This window comes from Cyprinodon variegatus, unplaced genomic scaffold (genome assembly GCF_000732505.1).
Source record: "Cyprinodon variegatus isolate N-32 unplaced genomic scaffold, C_variegatus-1.0 Scaffold1164, whole genome shotgun sequence".
Classification (NCBI taxonomy): domain Eukaryota; kingdom Metazoa; phylum Chordata; class Actinopteri; order Cyprinodontiformes; family Cyprinodontidae; genus Cyprinodon; species Cyprinodon variegatus.
In genome coordinates, this window is record NW_015151617.1 from 78,333 (window position 1) to 98,197 (window position 19,865).

Sequence of the window (19,865 nt, forward strand, 5' to 3'; positions counted from 1 at the left end):
GTAACTGACTGTTATATGCCATTTATAATTACCTTTGTACGACTTTTATTCTGAAGTCCTAAAACCGGATGCTCATATCAGCACTAGCTAGCTTCCAGCAGCGGTACTAAAAAAATTGGTCGGATTTGTTAACTAGCGGTGCCTTTTTTATGAAAATGTCCTCCCCATAAGCAAGACAACAGAGTACACAATGTGTGCTGAAGCAGAGGCAGCGAAACACGAAGCTAGCAGGCGACGGTGAGCGAAAGGCCGGCTGTTAGAGCGGCTCCGTGACGGGCTGAAGCAGATGTGATCCACGGTGAATTTGGGTAAAAGGCGGAAGACTGCGTATCAACAGGGCGATGCTACACAGCTACAGCCGCTAGTCAGCTAACTGGCTGTTCCAACATGCAGGTAAGCGGAAACCGACGCAGCAGGTAAACAAAAGCTGCTGACAGGCGAGTTTTAGGTGAGGCTGCGTGGGTCTGTCGCCCACTGTCACTCATGTGGAGTGGGCTCATTGTCACAGAAAGGGGAGTAGCTAACGTTAGCAAAGGAGGATGTTGTTCCTGTGGGTGTTTATCAGAAGCAAAGCTAGCTGAGGAGACATTGGAGCTGAGGGTCTGTTACCATGACTGCATGTTCTTCATGCTCCAGGAACAGGAAGCTGGTTTAACTAATCATTCTGTAAATATGGTTTTCAAACTAAAAATATACTGTCCAATAATTTTATATCATATACACTGTTTCCAAAGAAAACAATGTTGCTGACACCATAAAAGTCAGACAGGATGCTGTTAAAGCAGGTTTGGTTTCTAATTTCTTTAAAAAATATTTAAAACAGTTATTAAAACACTTTTTACATCCTGATCACTGCTGCACTGGTAATCTTCATTTCACTGCTGTAAGCTGCTCATTCACTGATGAAAAGCTGAATGCATCGAAATTTTGTTTTGTATGAACTCTTTGTATACAATAAAGTTAGTCTATATCTAAGAATTGACTGAAATTGGGTCAAAAATTCAGTTTATTTATATAGTTCCAATTCACAACACATGTCATATTAAGGCACTTTACAATTAAACCAGATCTTATCGTCAAATTGATTCAACGTATTCTATCTAAGGAAAACCAGTTGATCAACAATCTAAGGAAATCCCTCATACTAAGCATCCTTGAAGCGACAGTGGAGAGGAAAACTCCCTTTTAACAGGAAGAAACCTCTAGCAGAACCAGGCCCAGTGTGGACGGCCATCTTCCAAGGCCGACAGGGGTTCAAGGAGACAGAAGCAGAGATACGAAAGGCAACTGTTAACCAGCTCCACAGACGGCCCCATCCAGGAAAAACACACTGCCAAGCAGACGATCTCAAACATCTATAAACAAAGGTGTTGATGGCAGCAGCAGAGCTGATATTTCTCTCCAGGATGGAGCTACAACCAAACCAGAATAGACCAGATGAAGCTACTATGAGAAAAAGCAGAGAAAGCGTAACGTTAGAGATAGAACTAACACATTCTGCAGAGTGGGAGAATACAGCTAGAATGTAGCAGAATGATGAAAAAGGGGTCCCTATGTCGTCCTGCAGTCTAAGCCTATAGCAGCATGGCTATAGAGAAAGGTCAGGATAACCTGAGCCACTCTAACTATAAGCTTTATCAAAAAGGAAAGTTTTAAGCCTAGCCTTAAAAGTAGACAGGGTGTTTGCCTCGTGGACTAAAACTGGTAGTTGGTTCCACAGGAGAGGAGCCTGATAACTAAAAGATCTGCCTCCCATTCTACTTTTAGAAATTCTAGGAACCACTAGTAAACCTGCAGATTGAGAGCGAAGTGCTCTGTTAGGAACATAAGGAACAATCAGATCTCTGATATAAGATGGAGCTTGGCCATTTAAGGCTTTATATGTGAGAAGTGAGATAGATGCCCCAAAAAGTGCTTTTATCAATGGTCCAAGTTCTGGCTGGACTAGCGTATTCAATGTTTACCAGTACAAATACTGAACGAAATCTTCTCCTCCCTGCATTTAGAGCCTATGAACACGTCAATGAACAACATAAATAATAAGCGCACTTTTTAATTTAAATTAAACTTAAATAAAAGTTAGAAGCCTGTGATTTGATGATTGCCTAAATTCCTGTGCAAAACCATTTTATGCATAAGCTGTGCCATTACATTATTTGATGATGTTCTAAAAGAGCAGTATAAAAATATGTGGATTCATAATTACATTATAACCACAACTTATAGCAAGGTAATATTTGAAACTCTTTGGATGTACAATTAATTAATAGGTCATCGTAAAGTGTCTACTTTCACTGAGTAGTTATTAGGAGCTTTGACTCTTTCAAAAGAAACGTACTTCCTTCTGAAACTTGGAGAGACTCTGCCTCGGTTGCAAAATACATCATCCCAATACGTTACAGAGGAAATGGGATGTTTAAAATTTTTACTTTTTTTTTTGTTTGTTTATTACTGAATTTTAGTTCAAGGGTTTTGGTGAGTTTTCTTTTGTTTCACCTTACAGTAAAAAAAAAAAATAATATATTGTCGTAGAACTGCAGAATATATAATATTTGTAATGTTTTTTGCTTAATATTGGTGAGGAGGATATAAATAATGATTAATCAATGTTTTTGGGATGTTTTTTTCACTACACCGTTTATACTCGTATTATATAATTTAAAAATAAGCTGATTTGGAGCTTGTGACCTACAAACTCGGATTTCTGCACAAGAAACCAACTCAGGATTGCATGTTCCAAAATGCAATCTCAAAAGTGTAACATTATTTTTTTTAACAAAAAAAATTATTTGTTAATTTTTTTTAATTCTTGCTATTCAAACTACCACATTTCCAACATGTAATGTTCTATTTCTTCTCAGGAATCAAAATCCACGGACAAATTCCAACTTCCAGCATCCGTATTTATGGAACCATAACAGGACGGCTGACGCTTTCTTCAGTACTCTGCTAAGCTGAACAAAACCGAGGATGTCGAGCAGGAGAAAATCGACCACACCCTGTATGGTTCCTACTCAGGAAGCCCTAGACTCGGATCAGGAGGTGGAGGATGTTATGGACATCACAGACCCGGAGGATAGCAACGAAGGGGCTGCGCTTTATTCTGAGGTTCCTTCTTTGTCGGAGGATCCAGCTGAGGATGCCGACGTCAGGCCGGACGCGGTGCCGGACCCATACCTGGACTTGAACACGGCTGAAGGGGGATACGAGTGCAAGTACTGCAGCTTCCAGACTTCAGAGCTTAACCTGTTTACCATGCATGTGGACACGGAGCACCCTGATGTCGTCCTTAACGCCTCCTACGTCTGCGTGGAATGTGACTACCACACCAAAAGGTAGGATGTTCACACTGGGTCGTCACATGATGCGTTTCAGATAATTTGGAAATCAGTTTCCACCGTTTGTGCTTCTTTACTAATATTAGAATTTCTATTCATTTTGGTGAGATGGTTTATGATATACCAACGCAAAGTAGTGTGTGATTGTAAAGTCAAAGAAAAAATAAACTTAACATCAGGCACACGACTGTTATATGTCGTACATGAAATATTTCCAGGGTTGTTATACGGCTGAGAAGTCTGGAGCACTGTGGATTTTTCTTGTATGAACTTCTAGGGCCCAAAAAGAGAAAATTGAGTAGGGAAAACAATCTTCCTTCCAGTATAGGAAAAAATATCTTAAGAAAACTGAAAGCAGTTTTTTTTTTTTTTTCATCCGCCTTATCTTTTGTTTAACAAATCTCCTTAATTTGAACATTTATCCACCAGTACCTGGTTCCTCCTTAACCGACTGAAATGCAGTTAATCAAATATCACAGACAGGCACAATTACTACTTCAGATTATTTAGACTTAGCTTTAAATTCACATTAAGCTGGGCCTAGGTTATTTAACTGGGTCTAAAATGCCAAATTAGGTAAAGAAATTGCCTTTTTTTATTTTTTAGGATGTTTTACAAATAAGATAAATGTACCATAGTTATTCAACCGTGCAATAGGTCCAGGCCTGACTCCGAAAATAGAGATTTTGAACCCAGCTCCTCCATGTTGGTCCAGATGCTTGTATGCCTCACATCAAATATCATAAAGACATTTTAGCATTGCTTTGATTATTATTTGTGGAACATTTATATAAGAGAAGGTGCTAAAGCATGCAGAAAAAAGACATTCTGGAAAGTTTTAAAATTGGAAAAAAAGGAGAAAAATGTGAAGCAGTCGTCTACTTTGTAAAAGGAGCTCTGGAGCACACATCTGGAGACAGACGTTTTAGAAACGCAGCAGAGCTCAGTCAGTTTCTCATTAAATAGGGGTTGACAAAAATATCGATACTTTAAAAGCACTGTTACTCAAAACACTGAAATTCACATACAAATCTAATGGTGACAGGTGTTGTTTGCTAATTTTTGCTACTGTTTACTTTAGATTTCTGGATTATTTGCCAGGGCTGAAACTATTATTCGGATTAATTGTGATTAATCAATTATTTAAATTACCATCAACTAATTTAGTAATCGATTAACCGTTAACTGGAGTGTAGAGACTCTAAAACGTGCCTTTAGCTGACAGAGCAAACCACTTAGAGCAAAAATTATACGGAAATTGTAAAAAAAAAAAAAAATATATATATATATATATAGATTTACACTTAAGATACATTTTACACTTAAGATAAAAGAAAAACTTTTTATTCTGTCAATGTGCTTTATTCAGAACTCAAGTGGAAAAGTTTCACCTGGTTTAAATCTGTAAAAAAAATCTTCTTTAACAAACCTTTGCTGTCAGATTACTAATTGAAAAATGATCAATAGATTAATCGATGTTCCAAATAATGAAAAATAATTCAAATAATAGTAAATTGTTGCTGCCCTATTATTTGTACATTCAAATAATAATGCTTTGACCTTAAAATATTGCCAGATTTTGTTATATTTGGAAAATTTTTCATTTATTTGAGGACTTAAGCAGCACCAGTGGTTCTATTGTGAAACAATGCTCCATGTTGAAAGGGGTGTAAATCACACCCATCATGGCGATTCGATTCAATATCGATTTCCTGACCCAACGATTTGATTATTTCCGATACTCAAGAATACACCACAATACGATTCGATTCGATTAATTGTTTTTTTTTTGTTTTTTAACACCTTACAGGCTAGACATTGTTTCAAATTTGAAATAAATCAATGAAAGCTGTAATATCGTTATGCACTTTATTTGAGAAACAACAGCAAATGACAGAAGTAGAAAAGTTGCACTCCACCTATTCCTATTAAAACCTCATTCACTGAAAAATAATAATACCCCTGCGTTATAGATTCTGAAAGGCCTTGCATTAAAAAATACTGCACAAAATCAGTGCAATGCAATACCTCGGCTCCAGACGTGCCCGCCCCCTCCACGCTCCGCTGCACCTCTCCCAAATTGTAGCTTACCGCAAACAGTGCCGCAGACAGGAGGCCGGCTTGTTTTGTTCTCATGACCGAAATTGCAGAAAACAACTCCCAGCACGGGAGGGAGAATTACGTCCAGTAGCAAATGGATAAAAATAGACCTGAGGAAAAAAGAAAAACATGATTCGATACTCTTGCTGACGTATCAATGCATCGGATCGTCGGCTGTTGGATCAATGCATCAATACAAAACGATTATTATTTACACCCCTACATGTTGAGATTAGGAACGAGGACTTTTTCATTTTATTATTTCTGTAATTAGTTAATTAAATTATTATTATTATTTTTTTCATCCCCATGGTAACAAATATCTTCTTAAAATCGAGTTTGAAATTTAATTATCATAAAAAGTCTAGTCACTGCACAGCATCTTTGTCTTTTTTCCAAACGGTTCCAGAAAACTATTGGCTTTCTTGTTGCTATCACTTTTAAGGACTGTTTATCTTATAGTTTTTTAAATCCTCTGATTATACTTTAACATCCCGCCTGCACCATTCAGAGCCTCTGTTTGACTCCCAGACTTTCAGGGGACAGCCATCAGTTAGCTGGTGTTCAGTGGTGCCAAATCATGTTCGAAGTTATTATTTTTTTAACGTAATAAATAAATAAAATAAAATCTTTTTCTGCTTTAAACTTCTTCTGTTGATTGACTCCACAGAATTATTGGAGCTCTAATTTCTCATAGATTGACTGCCTTTACCAGTTGGTTTTGCTTTAAGCTTTATTAGTAAAAGAAACTAAACATTAATGTTCAATAAACCTAAAGGATTTTTATTTGGAAAGGTCGTTGAGTATCATTTTCCTTTCCTTTTGCTATGATGCACTGGTTTTATAAGGGTTTATCACATGAAATCCCAATAAAACATTGTCCTTTTTAATGAAAAATATGCTATCTATAATAATATACTGTTTATACTAATGGTAAACATGCAACGGTTTAATGTTGTTTCTCTGTTTTGTACCAATCCTTCTCTGGGTTTAGTTACGACACGCTTCAGGCCCACAACGCTCGGCTACATCCAGGAGAGGACAACTTCACGAGGACAATGGTGAAACGAAACAACGAGACCATCTTCCAGCAGACGGTGAACGATCTCACCTTCGACGGCAGCTTCGTCAAAGTGGAGGAAGACGAGGCGGAGGTAACGTCCCGCAAAGCCATCCCGCTCAGCAAAACTCCCATCATGAGGATCAAGAGCCGGCCTGAACCTAAAAAGTTTGCTGCAGCCCAAAAACTGCCAATGGACGTCATCAAGGTGGAGAGCGACGACGAGTACGATGAGAACCAGGAGCCGCCCACTCTGTCGCCTGCTCCCACAGCCCTTGCTGCTTCCACGCCGCGCCTCATCCCCGTCTCCACGCCGCTGCAGGTCCAGGCCGTCCCTCAAGGCATCATGGTGAACAGCTCCAACATGCTGCAGATTAAAGGTGGCTCCTCTGGTGGCTCAGTCCTGCCCCCGGGGACTCTGGCCCAGGTTCTTTCCGCCCTGCAGACCCAACAGAGCCCTCAGACCCAGCTGCTAATCCCCATCAGCAGCATCCCTACCTACAACAGTGCCATGGACAACAACGTCCTGCTCGTCAGCGCTTACAACAGGTAAATTCACCTAATAATAATAATAATTATATTATTATTATTATTTTTATTATTATTAAATTCACCTGATGTTCTTTTAAGCTCAGCCCTGAAAATGAATGCAACTTTATTTATACAACATATTTCCTGCACAAGGCAACTGTGTGTCTCACAGCAACATCAACCATACAAACACAATAAAACAAATTCAATCAGTACAACTATATAAAATATACATATTATATTTTAAAAATAGGTAAAAAATAATTAATCGCCATAGGCAACACTCAATAGGCATATTTTTAACCTGGACTTAAACAGCCAGGACTGAGTCTTGTTTTACGTCCTCATCGAGGCTGTTCCAGACATTGGTTGCATGGAACTGAAATGCAGCCTCACCATGTTTAGTGATGACTCTAGGGACCACCAGGAGACCCCTCCTTATGGATCTCAAAGCCCGAGGTGGTTCATATGGCTCTAACGTGTTAGAGATGTACTTTGGTGTTAAACCATGTGAAGACTTGTACACAAGTAGAGCTTTTTTAAAGTCTATACTCTGATCCACTGGAAGCCAGTGCAGAAACCAGAGCACTAATATGGTCGTATTTCCTGGTTCTGGTGAGGACTCCACCTGCAGCATTTTGGACAAACTGCTGTTGTCTAACAGCTCGTTTGGAAAGACCAGTGAAGAGGCCGTTACAATAGTCTAATCTGCTGGAAACAAATGCTTGGATTAATCTCTCCAAGTCTGGTGTATGTTTTTTATTTCAGTTATGTTTTTTTAAATGGTAATAGGCTGCTTAATATGACTGTTGAAATTCAGGTCTGAATCCATGATTAGGCCGAGATGTCTAACTTGATCTATTGACTCTAATAAAAGTCTTAAGATGACCAATGATAACTTCTCAATGTTTTTGTGGGCCAAAGACAATTATCTCAGTTGTATCCGTATTTAACAGAAAGAAATTATTTTGCATCCACACGCTGATTTGTTAACATGGCACAGAGTATCTGCAGGTCCAAATAAACCAAATAACTGTTGCTATGAATATAAGCAATTAATCACTTTTTCTGATTTATTAATTTAACATTAAGAAGGAAAAACATCAGACCTTCAACCATATCCTTAACCATAACCATATCCTTCTGTATCAGAGATCATTGGCCTGTCAGCGCAGACAAAGTTCAGTAAGGAGCAGATCAAGGTCTGGTTTTCAGCCCAGGGGCTCAGACCTTCAACGTCTTTCTGACCGTAGTGGACTGTGTAACAGGAAACCAAGACACACAGGACTAAAATAGAATCCTAGGAAGAATATCTGACAAACAGTGGACTGGACATTTGCTTATAATGATCACCTCTTAAACCTGTTAATACTCTCTTTTGTTTCTATTTTATTTTACAATAGGAATTCTCAATCCGAGTAAACCAATAAGTTTAACTGATTAATTTGAATTTATTACTAAACATTTAATGAGTTTTCAAAGCTGTTGTTGTCCACTGCATCAGACCTACTCCAAGCATCAGTTTAACACTGTTTATTGTGGCAAACTGAACATCAGCTTCTTGGCCAAACCCTGACTGATGGTGACCCACATCTGCATTATCTCTGCTTTGAGGTAGACACATTTATTCACCTTCTCCCTTTCTTTTTATCCTCTCCAGGCAGATGTTGCAGATTTGCAACAGCTAAATGCTGCTTAGCTAATTACTCTACATCCATATGTTAAGAGCTTTTGTTACTCAGAAGTACAACAAAGGGCTTAGTTGTGCATTTGCAACAAACAGTTTCTCTCCAGCTCACCATATAGCACTGCTGACTCACTTTCAACATGGCTGAGTCCTTGGTGTCACTGAAACTGATTTTCTAAGCGCCAATTTCATATAAGTATCACTACCAATGTACATTATTTTGAAATTAATACTACATAAGATGAATCATGAATGTGTATAGATATGACGCATGCCAATTAGTAGATTTTGTTTCCTCTGGGTTTTTCACCAGAGGCATCTCGATTTCAATGTTGTGGATTCGCAACATGTGGACAAATATGTACCAATGGATGCTACATGCTTTATCTACTAGTTTGCCTATAGTTTGAGCAACAGTTTAACTGAAACGGTCTTCTTTTTTTTGTTTTGTTAACTTTTTGTTTGTGACATTCAAATAAAGTTAACTTTCATATCAGATTCAGTCTTCAGTGTTAATTTACCACTCCGGGCCACTGTTGCAAATCTACAACATCCCAGAATTCATTGCATGTGAAGGTCTGTCTCAAAAAAAAAAAGTGTGAATTGTATATTACTACCCCATATGATCCTTTTCTCCAAATATCAGATTTTTCCTGCAAGTACAACTTAATTTGAGCCTGAGAGGGTTAAGCATCAGCTACTGTGGGAGTGGGTTTTGAACTCACAACCTCAGGATTCCAAGCCCTATGCCCCAACCACTAGCCCGCCACTCCTACAGAGCGAAGGCAAGAGTTACAGTTAGTTTTTTGGTTTTTTTTCTCCCTTTGTTGCAGGTTTCCGTATCCTTCTGTATCAGAGATCATTGGCCTGTCAGCGCAGACAAAGTTCAGTGAGGAGCAGATCAAGGTCTGGTTTTCAGCCCAGAGGCTCAAACATGGAGTCAGCTGGACACCAGAGGAGGTTGGTGCTCTAAACAAACACTCTTATCTCAAGCTGAAGATTTACATTTAGATCCTGGTGTTTTGCTCAAACACTCTGATTTAGTGAACTTCTTGCTCTGTGTAGCCAGAGGTAGGATTCCAGCCCCAGTTCTTTTTTTTATATGGTGCTTCTTTTTATCACCAATTATCTTATCTGCTTCTATTTGCTGTGATTTGTTGTGCTCAGTCGGCAGTTTTGTCCGACAATAAATTTGTTGTACAGTTAACTGTGGGACCCGTGATTGTTTTCATTTGGATGTGAGGTTTATGAGTCTGTAAAAAGTATTTAATCACCAATCAAAGTTTTAGTCCTCTTAATTGATTAGTTGATGTAAAAAGCTACATACTTTATTCAACATCAGGCAGTAAATCTTTAACCTTTTTCTTAAACTTTTATCTTTGTGCATACATTTTTCAAGCAGTCAACATTCTTTCAAATTCACCTGTTATACTTTAGTTTTTTTATGAACTGCTTTTAATTGAACTTATTGGAAAGAGATCAATAAAACCCAAAGGTTGAAGTGTCACTGGCTCCTCCTTTACATAGTCCAAGTTACATTATCTGAAATTTAACAAATGTTTGTGATTAATGTTTTTCGACATGCTAAAAGCCTTGTAGATCCTTCCATTGTCTTCAGAAACACCCGTTAGAGGCAGCAGAAGACGTGACACCAGGTACACCGGGGACAAAGTTTAACTTACAAAAGGAAAACAGTGAAGAGATTCAGAGCTTAGTGGAATGGTGATCAAAGCATAGTTTTGAATGTCTCTGGAAGAGTTCAAACTTGGACTTAAAGATTCCTGTTCAGATACCCTCCATCCATCCAGCCAAACAGACAGAACTGTTTTGCTTAAGAGAATGGAGAAAAATGCCTGGAACGTGTGTCTGCTGCTCTGGAAATGAAAAGCCTGTCCTGTGAACCAAGTCCCTCCCTCTATGCAGACTTTTTTTCCCCAGTGCTTGACGCCCTAACGGTGCAGCTGTTTTTACTGCATGATGCAGTCCAGCTGTTTAAATTTGTTTTCAGCAGTGCAGTGTGAATATGGACCAAAGCCTAATGGAAGTGGGCCCTCCCAGTCTCTCCTGGGGATAAACACCCTTGTTTTGTAGTTTTGCAAAGCTGGTAGAGATGCCATAGCCTACTGGTGCATTTATACCTAAAAAAAAATTTCAAGTCAGCTTTACTATTATGCATCCGAAGGGTTTAATTCTAACAACTATTAGTGGATCATATCTCAGTCTGCTGCTGGATCAGCCTCTATATCGTAAACATTGGTAAATTCAATGTACTTTATTTATAAAGTGCCAATTCACAACATGTCTCCTCTGGGCTTTTTCAGAAACGATTTAATCACATCATGGTGTCAGATTGTTTCAAAGTTTTCTGTGTAAGAAAAAACAGCTGATTGCATCCAGTCATTGACTTGCAGGACATGCTCCTCCTGGATGAGCATGTGGCAGCAGTAGATATTAAGTAGCATTGTGTTTTTGACTCTAGAAGCGATCCCTCACAGTAAGCATGAATGCGGCGATAGTGGAGAGGTAAAACTCTGTTTTAACAGCAAGAAACCTCCTACAGAACAGGCTCCTGGTGAGCGGCTTTCTGCTGAGGCCAACTTGGGGTTTAAGAAGGCATGTAGAACGAACATAGAAGCACTGATTTATAGATATTTTCACTGTTAGAAAAGATGAAGGTAAACAAGCTTCACAGGTGGCTGTGTCTGGGAAAGAAACTGTTAATCAGGCGAGCTCTGAGCCAGTTTTAATTCCAAAAGGAATGAAAGAGAGCACATACAGTTAGTCATGGTAAAAGCAGAGAGAAACGGGACTCCAACAGGGCCAACTCCATCATCTATGATCAAAGATGTTGATTGCAGCCCAGCTGATATTTCTCTCTGGGATGGTTTCATCGCCAAACAGGAACAGACCAGATGAAGCTACTATGGTGAGAAAAAAACAGAGCGAGCATAACGTTAAAGGTTAAACTAACAAATACTGCAAAACTGGAGAACAGAAATAGAATGAAGCAGAGAGAGGAACATTGGTTCCTATGTTTTCCAGCACTCTAAGTTTATAGCAGCATATGTATAGAAATGGCTCAGAATATCCTGAGCCACTCTACCTATAAACTTTAGCAAAAATGAAACACATGTAGAACTGCAGATTGAGAGCAAAGTGCTTTTTTAGGGACATAAGGAATCATATCTCTGATATAAGATGGAGCTTAACCCTTTTAAAGCTTTATATGTGAGAAGGGAGAGAAACTAGGATAGGAGGGATATGATCTCTCTTTTAGTTTTCATTAGAACTTAATCATGAGAACAAAGCTTTCATACTGAAAAGTAAGGTATAACCCCTGTTGTATGGAGGACTAAAAGGGTTAAATAAATAATTGAAAAGCCTTCATCTACTCCTCTGTTTGCAGGTGGAGGAAGCAAGGAGGAAGAAGTTTAACGGCACAGTTCAGACTGTACCCCAGACCATCACAGTCATCCCTGCCAACATTGGTGCGTCTACTAATGGGCTGCAGTCCATCTTTCAGACCTGCCAGATCGTTGGACAACCAGGTCTGGTCCTCACTCAGGTGGCTGGCAGCGGGAGCACCGTGCCTGTGGCGTCTCCCATCACCCTAACTGTAGCGGGGGTACCTGGAAACCAGCCCAAGGCAGCCGAAGCTTCAGCGCCTGAATCAAACGCTGACGTTTCGGCTTCCTCCGCCAGCACCTCGCTCAGTTTGGATGCAGGAGCTACGAAACCGAAGAAGTCCAAAGAGCAGCTGGCTGAGCTGAAGGCAAGCTACAGCAGGAGGCAGTTTGCCACAGAGGAGGAGATATCGAGGCTCATGGAGGTCACCAAACTCTCCAAAAGGGCGATAAAAAAGTGGTTCAGTGACACCCGCTATAACCAGAGAAACTCAAGGGATCACCACAGCTTGCTGCTGAGCGAAACTTCGTCCAGCAGAGCAGCTCTCTCAGGAGCAGGTCGGGCTGCGAGGAGCAGCAGCAACAGCTTTACTGAGAACATTAACAGCGAAACGCTTTCGGACTTAAGCACCACCACAGTGGGCACACCCACTACAGCCACCATGACTACCACAACCATAGTTATCGACTCCAGCGACGATGCCAGCGACTCCTCCCCAACTACTGCCAACGCTCCAAGTTCCTCTGTATCAGCGAGCGACCCACGTGTCAAATTCCGCCGCGCTTTTCCTGACTTTACGCCCCAGAGGTTCAAGGAAAAAACCACAGAGCAGCTGCAGATCCTGGAGGCCAGCTTCCAGAAATCAGACATGCCTTCAGACGAGGAGCTGAGCCGACTGCGTTCCGAAACCAAGCTGACGAGAAGGGAGGTGGACGCTTGGTTTACAGAGAGACGGAAAACGCCTTCAGCAGCGTTATTAAGAGACAGTGATACTGAGATGGAGGAAAAGGTCAAACCCACTACTACGCCTGCGGTATCTCAGGAGGGACAGACTACCACTCCGCCTGCAGGGAGGAAGATCCTAAAGAAGACCCCAGAACAGCTCCATGTTTTGAAGAAAGCCTTCGTTCGCACTCAGTGGCCGACATCCGAGGAGTATGATCAGATGGCAGAGGAGACCGGCCTGCCGCGGACCTACATCGTCAACTGGTTCGGAGACACGCGCTACGCCTGCAAAAACAGCAACCTAAAGTGGTACTACCTGTACCAGAGCGGCAAGGTGCTCAAACGCCCCTCTTAACTTTACATACTGGCTATTTTATTTGCTTTAACTTGTAGGACACCGGATTTCTGTGATGACATTTGTTGGTTAAAAAACCTTAACTTAGTTGTTTGCTGTTTGGTGGCTTTAAGGTGGATGAGGCATTGAACGGTGCAGGAAAGGGCCAGAAGAAGTCTAGGAAGCGAAGCCGAGGTTGGTCCAGGAGGACCCGCCGGCCGTCCCCCTGCAAACGTTCCCCACAAGGTGGCGCAGGACTCATCAAGGTCTGTGCCTCTGTTTATGTTGACCTGTGATTATAGAATACTCTACCAGGTTGCTCAACGCTTGTCATTCCAAAAAAAGTTAAAAAACAATCCATTGGAAGATGTTTCCAGGTTTAAAGATGTTTCGCTGCCCATCTAAGAAGCTTTTTCAATTCAAAATATCAGAATTGGCATTGAGTTTGAGGCTTTATAGAGTGAACTAAAACAAAGCCTTGTTTTTGGCTTAGAAAACATGAAAACTGAACCAGACAAACGGGTCCACCACTTAGGAATGGGGGTAGTTTAGGTTCTTTGTTAGCTTGCAATACCCGATACTGGTCTCTCCCTCTGAAATAGGGGTCGTTAAGGGGAATTGTTGGACCTGACCTCCAGGTTTGTTCCACCAGAAGGAGACCTGTGACCCAGTCACAGATAAAGCAGAAGATGCAACTATTTAATTTTGTTACTCTTGTATGTATATTTAAAGTCGTAGGGAAGTCATATTTAAATGTCAAATCATTCTGACTTAAACATGTATATATATGTATTCTTTATCAGACTATAAGGTCCCAAAAGTTAGAAAATTTATATAAAAAAAAAAATCCTGTCTTAAAAGCTTTTTTTTTGTTATCTTATGCAGGCCAGTTAGTTATGTGTCAGCTTGTACACCTGAATTTGACCAATCACATGTATCAATAGACATCTGTCAATCAATTTTTTTTTGGTCTTAGCATCTTGATTCAGATGTCCCAGCTAATATACGCAACAGTTGAAATAAAAATATTTACTTTGCCGTCGAGTTCTGTCCCAGCGTTCACGGGGATGGACATCTGTTTCTTCGGCAGGCGTAGAGCTAACAGAACTGGCAGTGTTGCGAGGTGAGGGCTCAAACATTTACGGCTGAAAGCCTTCTACACCAAACCAAGCTTCTGCTGCCCTGGCGTCCTCTTCCTTAACAACATCCTCAACATCTTTGTCCCTGCTTTCCTCTTCTAAATAAAAAATGTACGACGGAGGAGACCCATCCATGACCTCTGACACAACACTCTCCTCCTCTTGCATGTTTCCTCTGTCCATAGCGTTCCATGACGGTGTCTTTTCTAAGTCACCAATTTAGTGCTACTTGGTCCCAATGTAATTTTCCATTGGGAACCTCCTAGCACAAAGTTGCTAACTGGTTAGCAAGATGCTTCCGAGACACCGCCCACAACCAAACTTTGTTGTGGACATTCCGCCAAAACAATCCCGCCCCCTTTATAAACGACCAATCACATTCCCTTTATTCACTTGTGTAAAGACGGGCACCACTCGGGAGAATCCGGAAATGCAACATTTGGAACAGCCGCTTACCCACGACTTTAAAAAGGAACTGTAGTTTATGAAAAATGTCAAGAAATGTCTGTAGATAATTTATTCCGATATATAAAAAGTGGTCAGTAGCCAAACAGGAAGACTGAACAGAGGGCAAAAGGTTTCTTTGTTGAATATTCTGAAACCTGCCGATGGCGAAACAAGAAAAAATCAGCCAGACAATCTATTGGTCTACCTCGAACTTTCGAACACCTTAATAGGATCACAAAAGCTGGTGGCCTCTTATAGCGGAAATGGTAGAAATAATTGCATCTAAATGATTTAAGGATCTAGAGAAATCAAAAATGGACCACAATGCATCTAAAGTGTTATGCTATCAATCATAATGCCAAGGGTTTGTAGAAATTTGGACATCCACTCTTCCTGTGATAAACAAAATGTAATATAAGGCATAAATTCTACTGTTACTGAAGTCTTGGTATGTGTTTTATCTGCCTTTATGTCTCTTTTCAGGTGAAGTCTGGAAAGACGTTTCTAAAGGATTACTACCTCAAGCACAGAGCTCTGAGTGAGAAAGATCTGGACGATCTGGTGACAAAGTCTAAAATGAGTTACGAACAGGTGAGGGACTGGTTCTCTGATACAGCCAGAAGGGTGGAGGAGGGAAAGGAGCCATTCAGCGACGAGGACGGGGAGGAGGAGGATGAAGAGGAGGAGGAAGAAGAAGAGGAAGAGGTGGCAACAACTGAGTGTAGAGACAGTGAAGGAGAAATGGAGGCAAAAGAACAAGGAGAGGCTTCGTCAAAGGATGAGGAGGTCAAGGACGAGACAGAGGACCCCAGTGAGGAGGAGGAGAAAGGTGTACAGGAGGATCCTGAAGGTGTCGGCCAATCACAGCCTCAGACCGAGGAGCAGACATGAGCAGACAGGTGAGCTTTTAGCTCTGTAAAAGCAGCAACATAAACTCAGACTCACCATTCCATCTTGAAGCAATTCCTTTGGGTATTTCTTTTTTCCAGCTTGGAACGTTATACGGCATCCAACTACAAAAAAGTGCACAACTTTAATTAATTGCAGCTTTTTTTAATTCAGAAAAGGTCAAAACTTAACATCCAATCTATTTATTTCTTTTTTTATAGGCATTAACGAGCTTCAGTGAGATAATTTAAACATTTCAGATTTGCTAAAGCTAATCTGAGATGCTAACTGTTAGCATGCTTTTTAAAACCACAAACCTGTTGCTAACATTTCCTTTTTTTACTCTCAGTTGTTATGACCAGCTGCTGAGATTAAGCTTAAGGCTTTAGAGCTTCCGTATCCTTCCTTTATGAGCCTGTAGTACTGGTAACAGCAGCAGCCCTGCATAATGCTGCCACCTCCATGCTTTATAGCTGATATGTTGTTCTTTGGGTTTGATGCTTTACCTGGACTCCAAACGTCAAAACATTAAATCATACGGTCTGTGTTTTGAACCCACATTTTTATCAAACAATTTTATATCAACGTTTACAAGACCGTCTAAACATAAGTGAGAGGCTTGTTTTCATTCTGTTTTTTAGTTTATTTTCTTGTCATTTTAGTCTTTTAGTTGTATTTTTTTTAGTTGTTAGTTTATGTTCTTAGTTTTTGCCCAGCTCTCTTTAAATGGAAATGTCAAATTTGAGTTATTTTGGTGTCCAAACAGCCATTGTGGCTCATGGGTTGTTGTTTTTTTTAAAACCTTTTAATCAATTTGCGTTGATCTGAAGGGGACCGTTTGACTCAGCTAGATAAAACTTGACCTTGATACACACTCAAAAATTCATTTGGACCAGATAAGTCAGGGTAATATTAATCTTAAAAACTATTTCAACAATTTGTGAAAAATGCATAATTATTTGCCAGTTTTATTTATTTTTTAGGCCAATTTCTGAAGCCCATATTGTTTCTTCTTCCACTTTTTACATGATAAAAATGACACATTGATAACAAATGTTACACAAGTCTGAATTCCAAAAATAAAAAAACATTAACAAATCAAAGTCAATTCCGGTTTATATTGAATTCAGTTTATTTATTTAGTGCAAATTCACAACTATGTCATCTAAAGGCACTTTACACAGACGGTTCAATCAGAGCACACAGTCAGATACAGTTAAATTTTTCAATAAAACAAGATTTATAAATCCGTATTGAATTGGAGCCATTTTCTTTAATTTCCCGGCAAGTGGAAAAATTATTACAAATATTCTGCATGTTTTTTTTCTCCTGTGAAAATTTAATAATTGCTTGTATCTTCAATTTAAAGATTCAGCATTGCTGCCCCCACTGTGGAGACAACAGAGGACAATGCAAGACGTGTTTCTCAGCTGGAGAGTCAGACCCATAGATGGCTGCGGAGAGCTCAGACGGATCATACCACGTCTAACAAACGTGACATGATCAAGGTTTGTGGCTTGAGATGAAGTCGGGGTAACGATGCAGCTGAAAATCTCTGAGCCTGAGGAAGTGCAGGACGCCCGCTGTGGGTTTAGTTTCTTCTAAGTGATGGAAAGTGGGGACCAAGTGAATGCACAAAACAAAGCTTTTCACCAAACGTTTCTGTACTGCCCTCTTACAAGGAACAGGATTTTATTTCAGGACCTTTAGGTCCTTTTTCTTATAAAACAAAAGAAACTTTGTATAAAGGAAAAAAAAAAAACATCCAAAACATTTCTACTAATGTGAGACCTTGCATGGTTTGTCTCTTTTTTTGTGAAACATCGAAGAACTAGAAAACTTTTTCTCAAGGAAACGTTCTTTGCTCAAACCCATCAGTGACTTTTTGTTACCTCACAGTAAAAAAGGGTTTTTAAAACCTCAGTTTTCTGTGAATTTAAAATAAAATTCAGTGCCATTCAGTTAGGTTTATTTTCAGTTGAAAAATGCCACTGAAATGAAACTCAGTGTTTTAATCTGTCTGTATTTTTTTTTTTATCTTACAGTGAAAAAGAAGTTTGTAAAATGCAAACTGAATCTATTATACTGTTAAATTTGTGACTGAATATTTTCAAAGTGTCAGAATTTGTGTCCATTAAGTTTCAATTCCATTCAGATGTCTGTGAAGCAAAACAGACCTGCAGCAGTAAAGGCTGCTACATACTGCACCAGAACAGAGACGTGGTTTTCTGTCAGAACCGGGACGCTGTTCTCGCTCCTGCAGCAGTCGTTTTGTTCTGTAAGCCCTCTCTTTGGGGGGTATTGCTGCTTTTTGTTCTCGACACATACCGGGATGCCTACTGTACTGTGATTGGACAGGGTCTAGATGGGGGTGTTTAGGTTTGGAAAACAGAAATGTCTCATCTTGCATTTCCATCCAGGTTCTGCTTATTTGCAGCATTTCTCTTATGAGATATCCTAGTAGGGCAATCCCACCACCATAGCACCAATTGCTCCTGGTATTTGTAGGCTTTCCAAATGGCAAAAGAGCTATTATTGCTGTCTGCCCCTTCAATTTCAACCTTGCACCTCAAGAACAGCCTTCCTGCTTCTCGTGGCGTATGTAGCAGCCTTATTACAGGAGGTTATTGTGTGATCCAAGCAGGGAAAATCCACCTTTTTAACAGTAGAAATGCAATGAAATGGACTGAAAACTAGAACTGTAGCCAAAAAACATTAGCCACATCTACACTAGCCTTTTGAAACCGTGTTTAGAAGGTCCGAGCATGGTAACCGAGATAACTATTGAGTGTAAATGAAACGCAACTAAAACTGGATCGTGCCAGACACAACCGTGCAGCGCTAAATCTAGTACTAGTTTAACAGTAGGGCTCAGCATGGTTCAGTTGTCAGTTCTCTGATAACAAAGAGCCATGAGCAGACCACGTCATCTCCTTTTTACAGTCAGCTGACTCATTTTGCAGGTTTTCCACGTGTCCGGCTTTGCAATTCACTGATCTCTTCACCTGTTCACAACATGAACTTCTTCTCAGCCTGTTAGCAATAAATGGCATCAAAAGAGCGCGTTGTGACCTGGGATGATGCCGAGACCGAGGCTCTCATTGAAATTTGGACGGAGATGCTATCCAGGTATTTAAGTTCCTGAATGTTATGGGCGCTGCCATTTTTGTTTTCGTAATTCCTGCCTTGAGAGCAGTAATATCATAGACCACCGATAGGAGGCGAGGAACCATGCTAGCGTGGCGTGTAAATGGTCGTAAGAACTGAGCTCAGCATGGTTACCTGGTAGTTTTACTGTCATCATCTTGTCAAATTGGGTCTGAGACAAAAGTGAAAATCTGCCACTTTAAACAAACAATCTACAAAAAGTTATTTATTAACAGATAAAAAATGAGAGTCAGTACTCATTGGTCATTCTGTTAAATTATAAAAAAAGATCCCAAATGTAAAGACATAAACAAATACCATTATGGTTAAATTACTAATAAGTTTGTTAGATTTATATTAAGGTGGTTTTACTTAAATCCAGAAGTAGAAAATGAGGCACAACTAAATGTAACAACAGCTGTGATTGCAGGGAGATCAAAGATGTGACTCTCATTGCAACTTTTCGCTTTACTGCTTATTTTATTAAAATTACACTACAATGTTCAATTCAGTTTATTTCTATAGCGCCAATTCACACCACATGTCATCTCAAGGCACTTTACAGTTCACCAGATCATCCAGTCAAATTGATTACAAGTTTTCTATCTAAAGAAACCATATGACTGCATCGACTCATTGACTCGAAGGCAATCCCTCACACTAAGCATGCTTGTAGCGACAGTGGAGAGGAAAACTCCCTTTTAACAGGAAGGAACCTCCAGCAGAACCAGACTCAGCGTGAGCAGCCATCTGCTGAGGCCGACTGGGGTTCAAGGAGACAGAAGTAGACATAGAAAAAGAAGCAGAGATAGCAGAGAATGTTGACTGTCGCTGCACAAACAGA

The 19,865-nt window shown here is 40.1% G+C and overlaps 1 protein-coding gene across 1 annotated transcript; it reads left to right on the forward strand.

Annotated features, from left to right (window-relative positions):
• Positions 1-87: 87 nt before the first annotated feature.
• Positions 88-17,623, forward strand: zhx1 (zinc fingers and homeoboxes 1). Its single transcript, XM_015400952.1, has 8 exons — positions 88-393; positions 2,862-3,335; positions 6,433-7,047; positions 9,550-9,676; positions 12,123-13,400; positions 13,535-13,666; positions 15,470-15,885; positions 17,244-17,623. The coding sequence occupies exons 2-7, from the start codon at positions 2,971-2,973 to the stop codon at positions 15,875-15,877; spliced, it is 2,925 nt and encodes a 974-aa protein (XP_015256438.1). The 5' UTR covers positions 88-393; positions 2,862-2,970; the 3' UTR covers positions 15,878-15,885; positions 17,244-17,623.
• Positions 17,624-19,865: the final 2,242 nt, after the last annotated feature.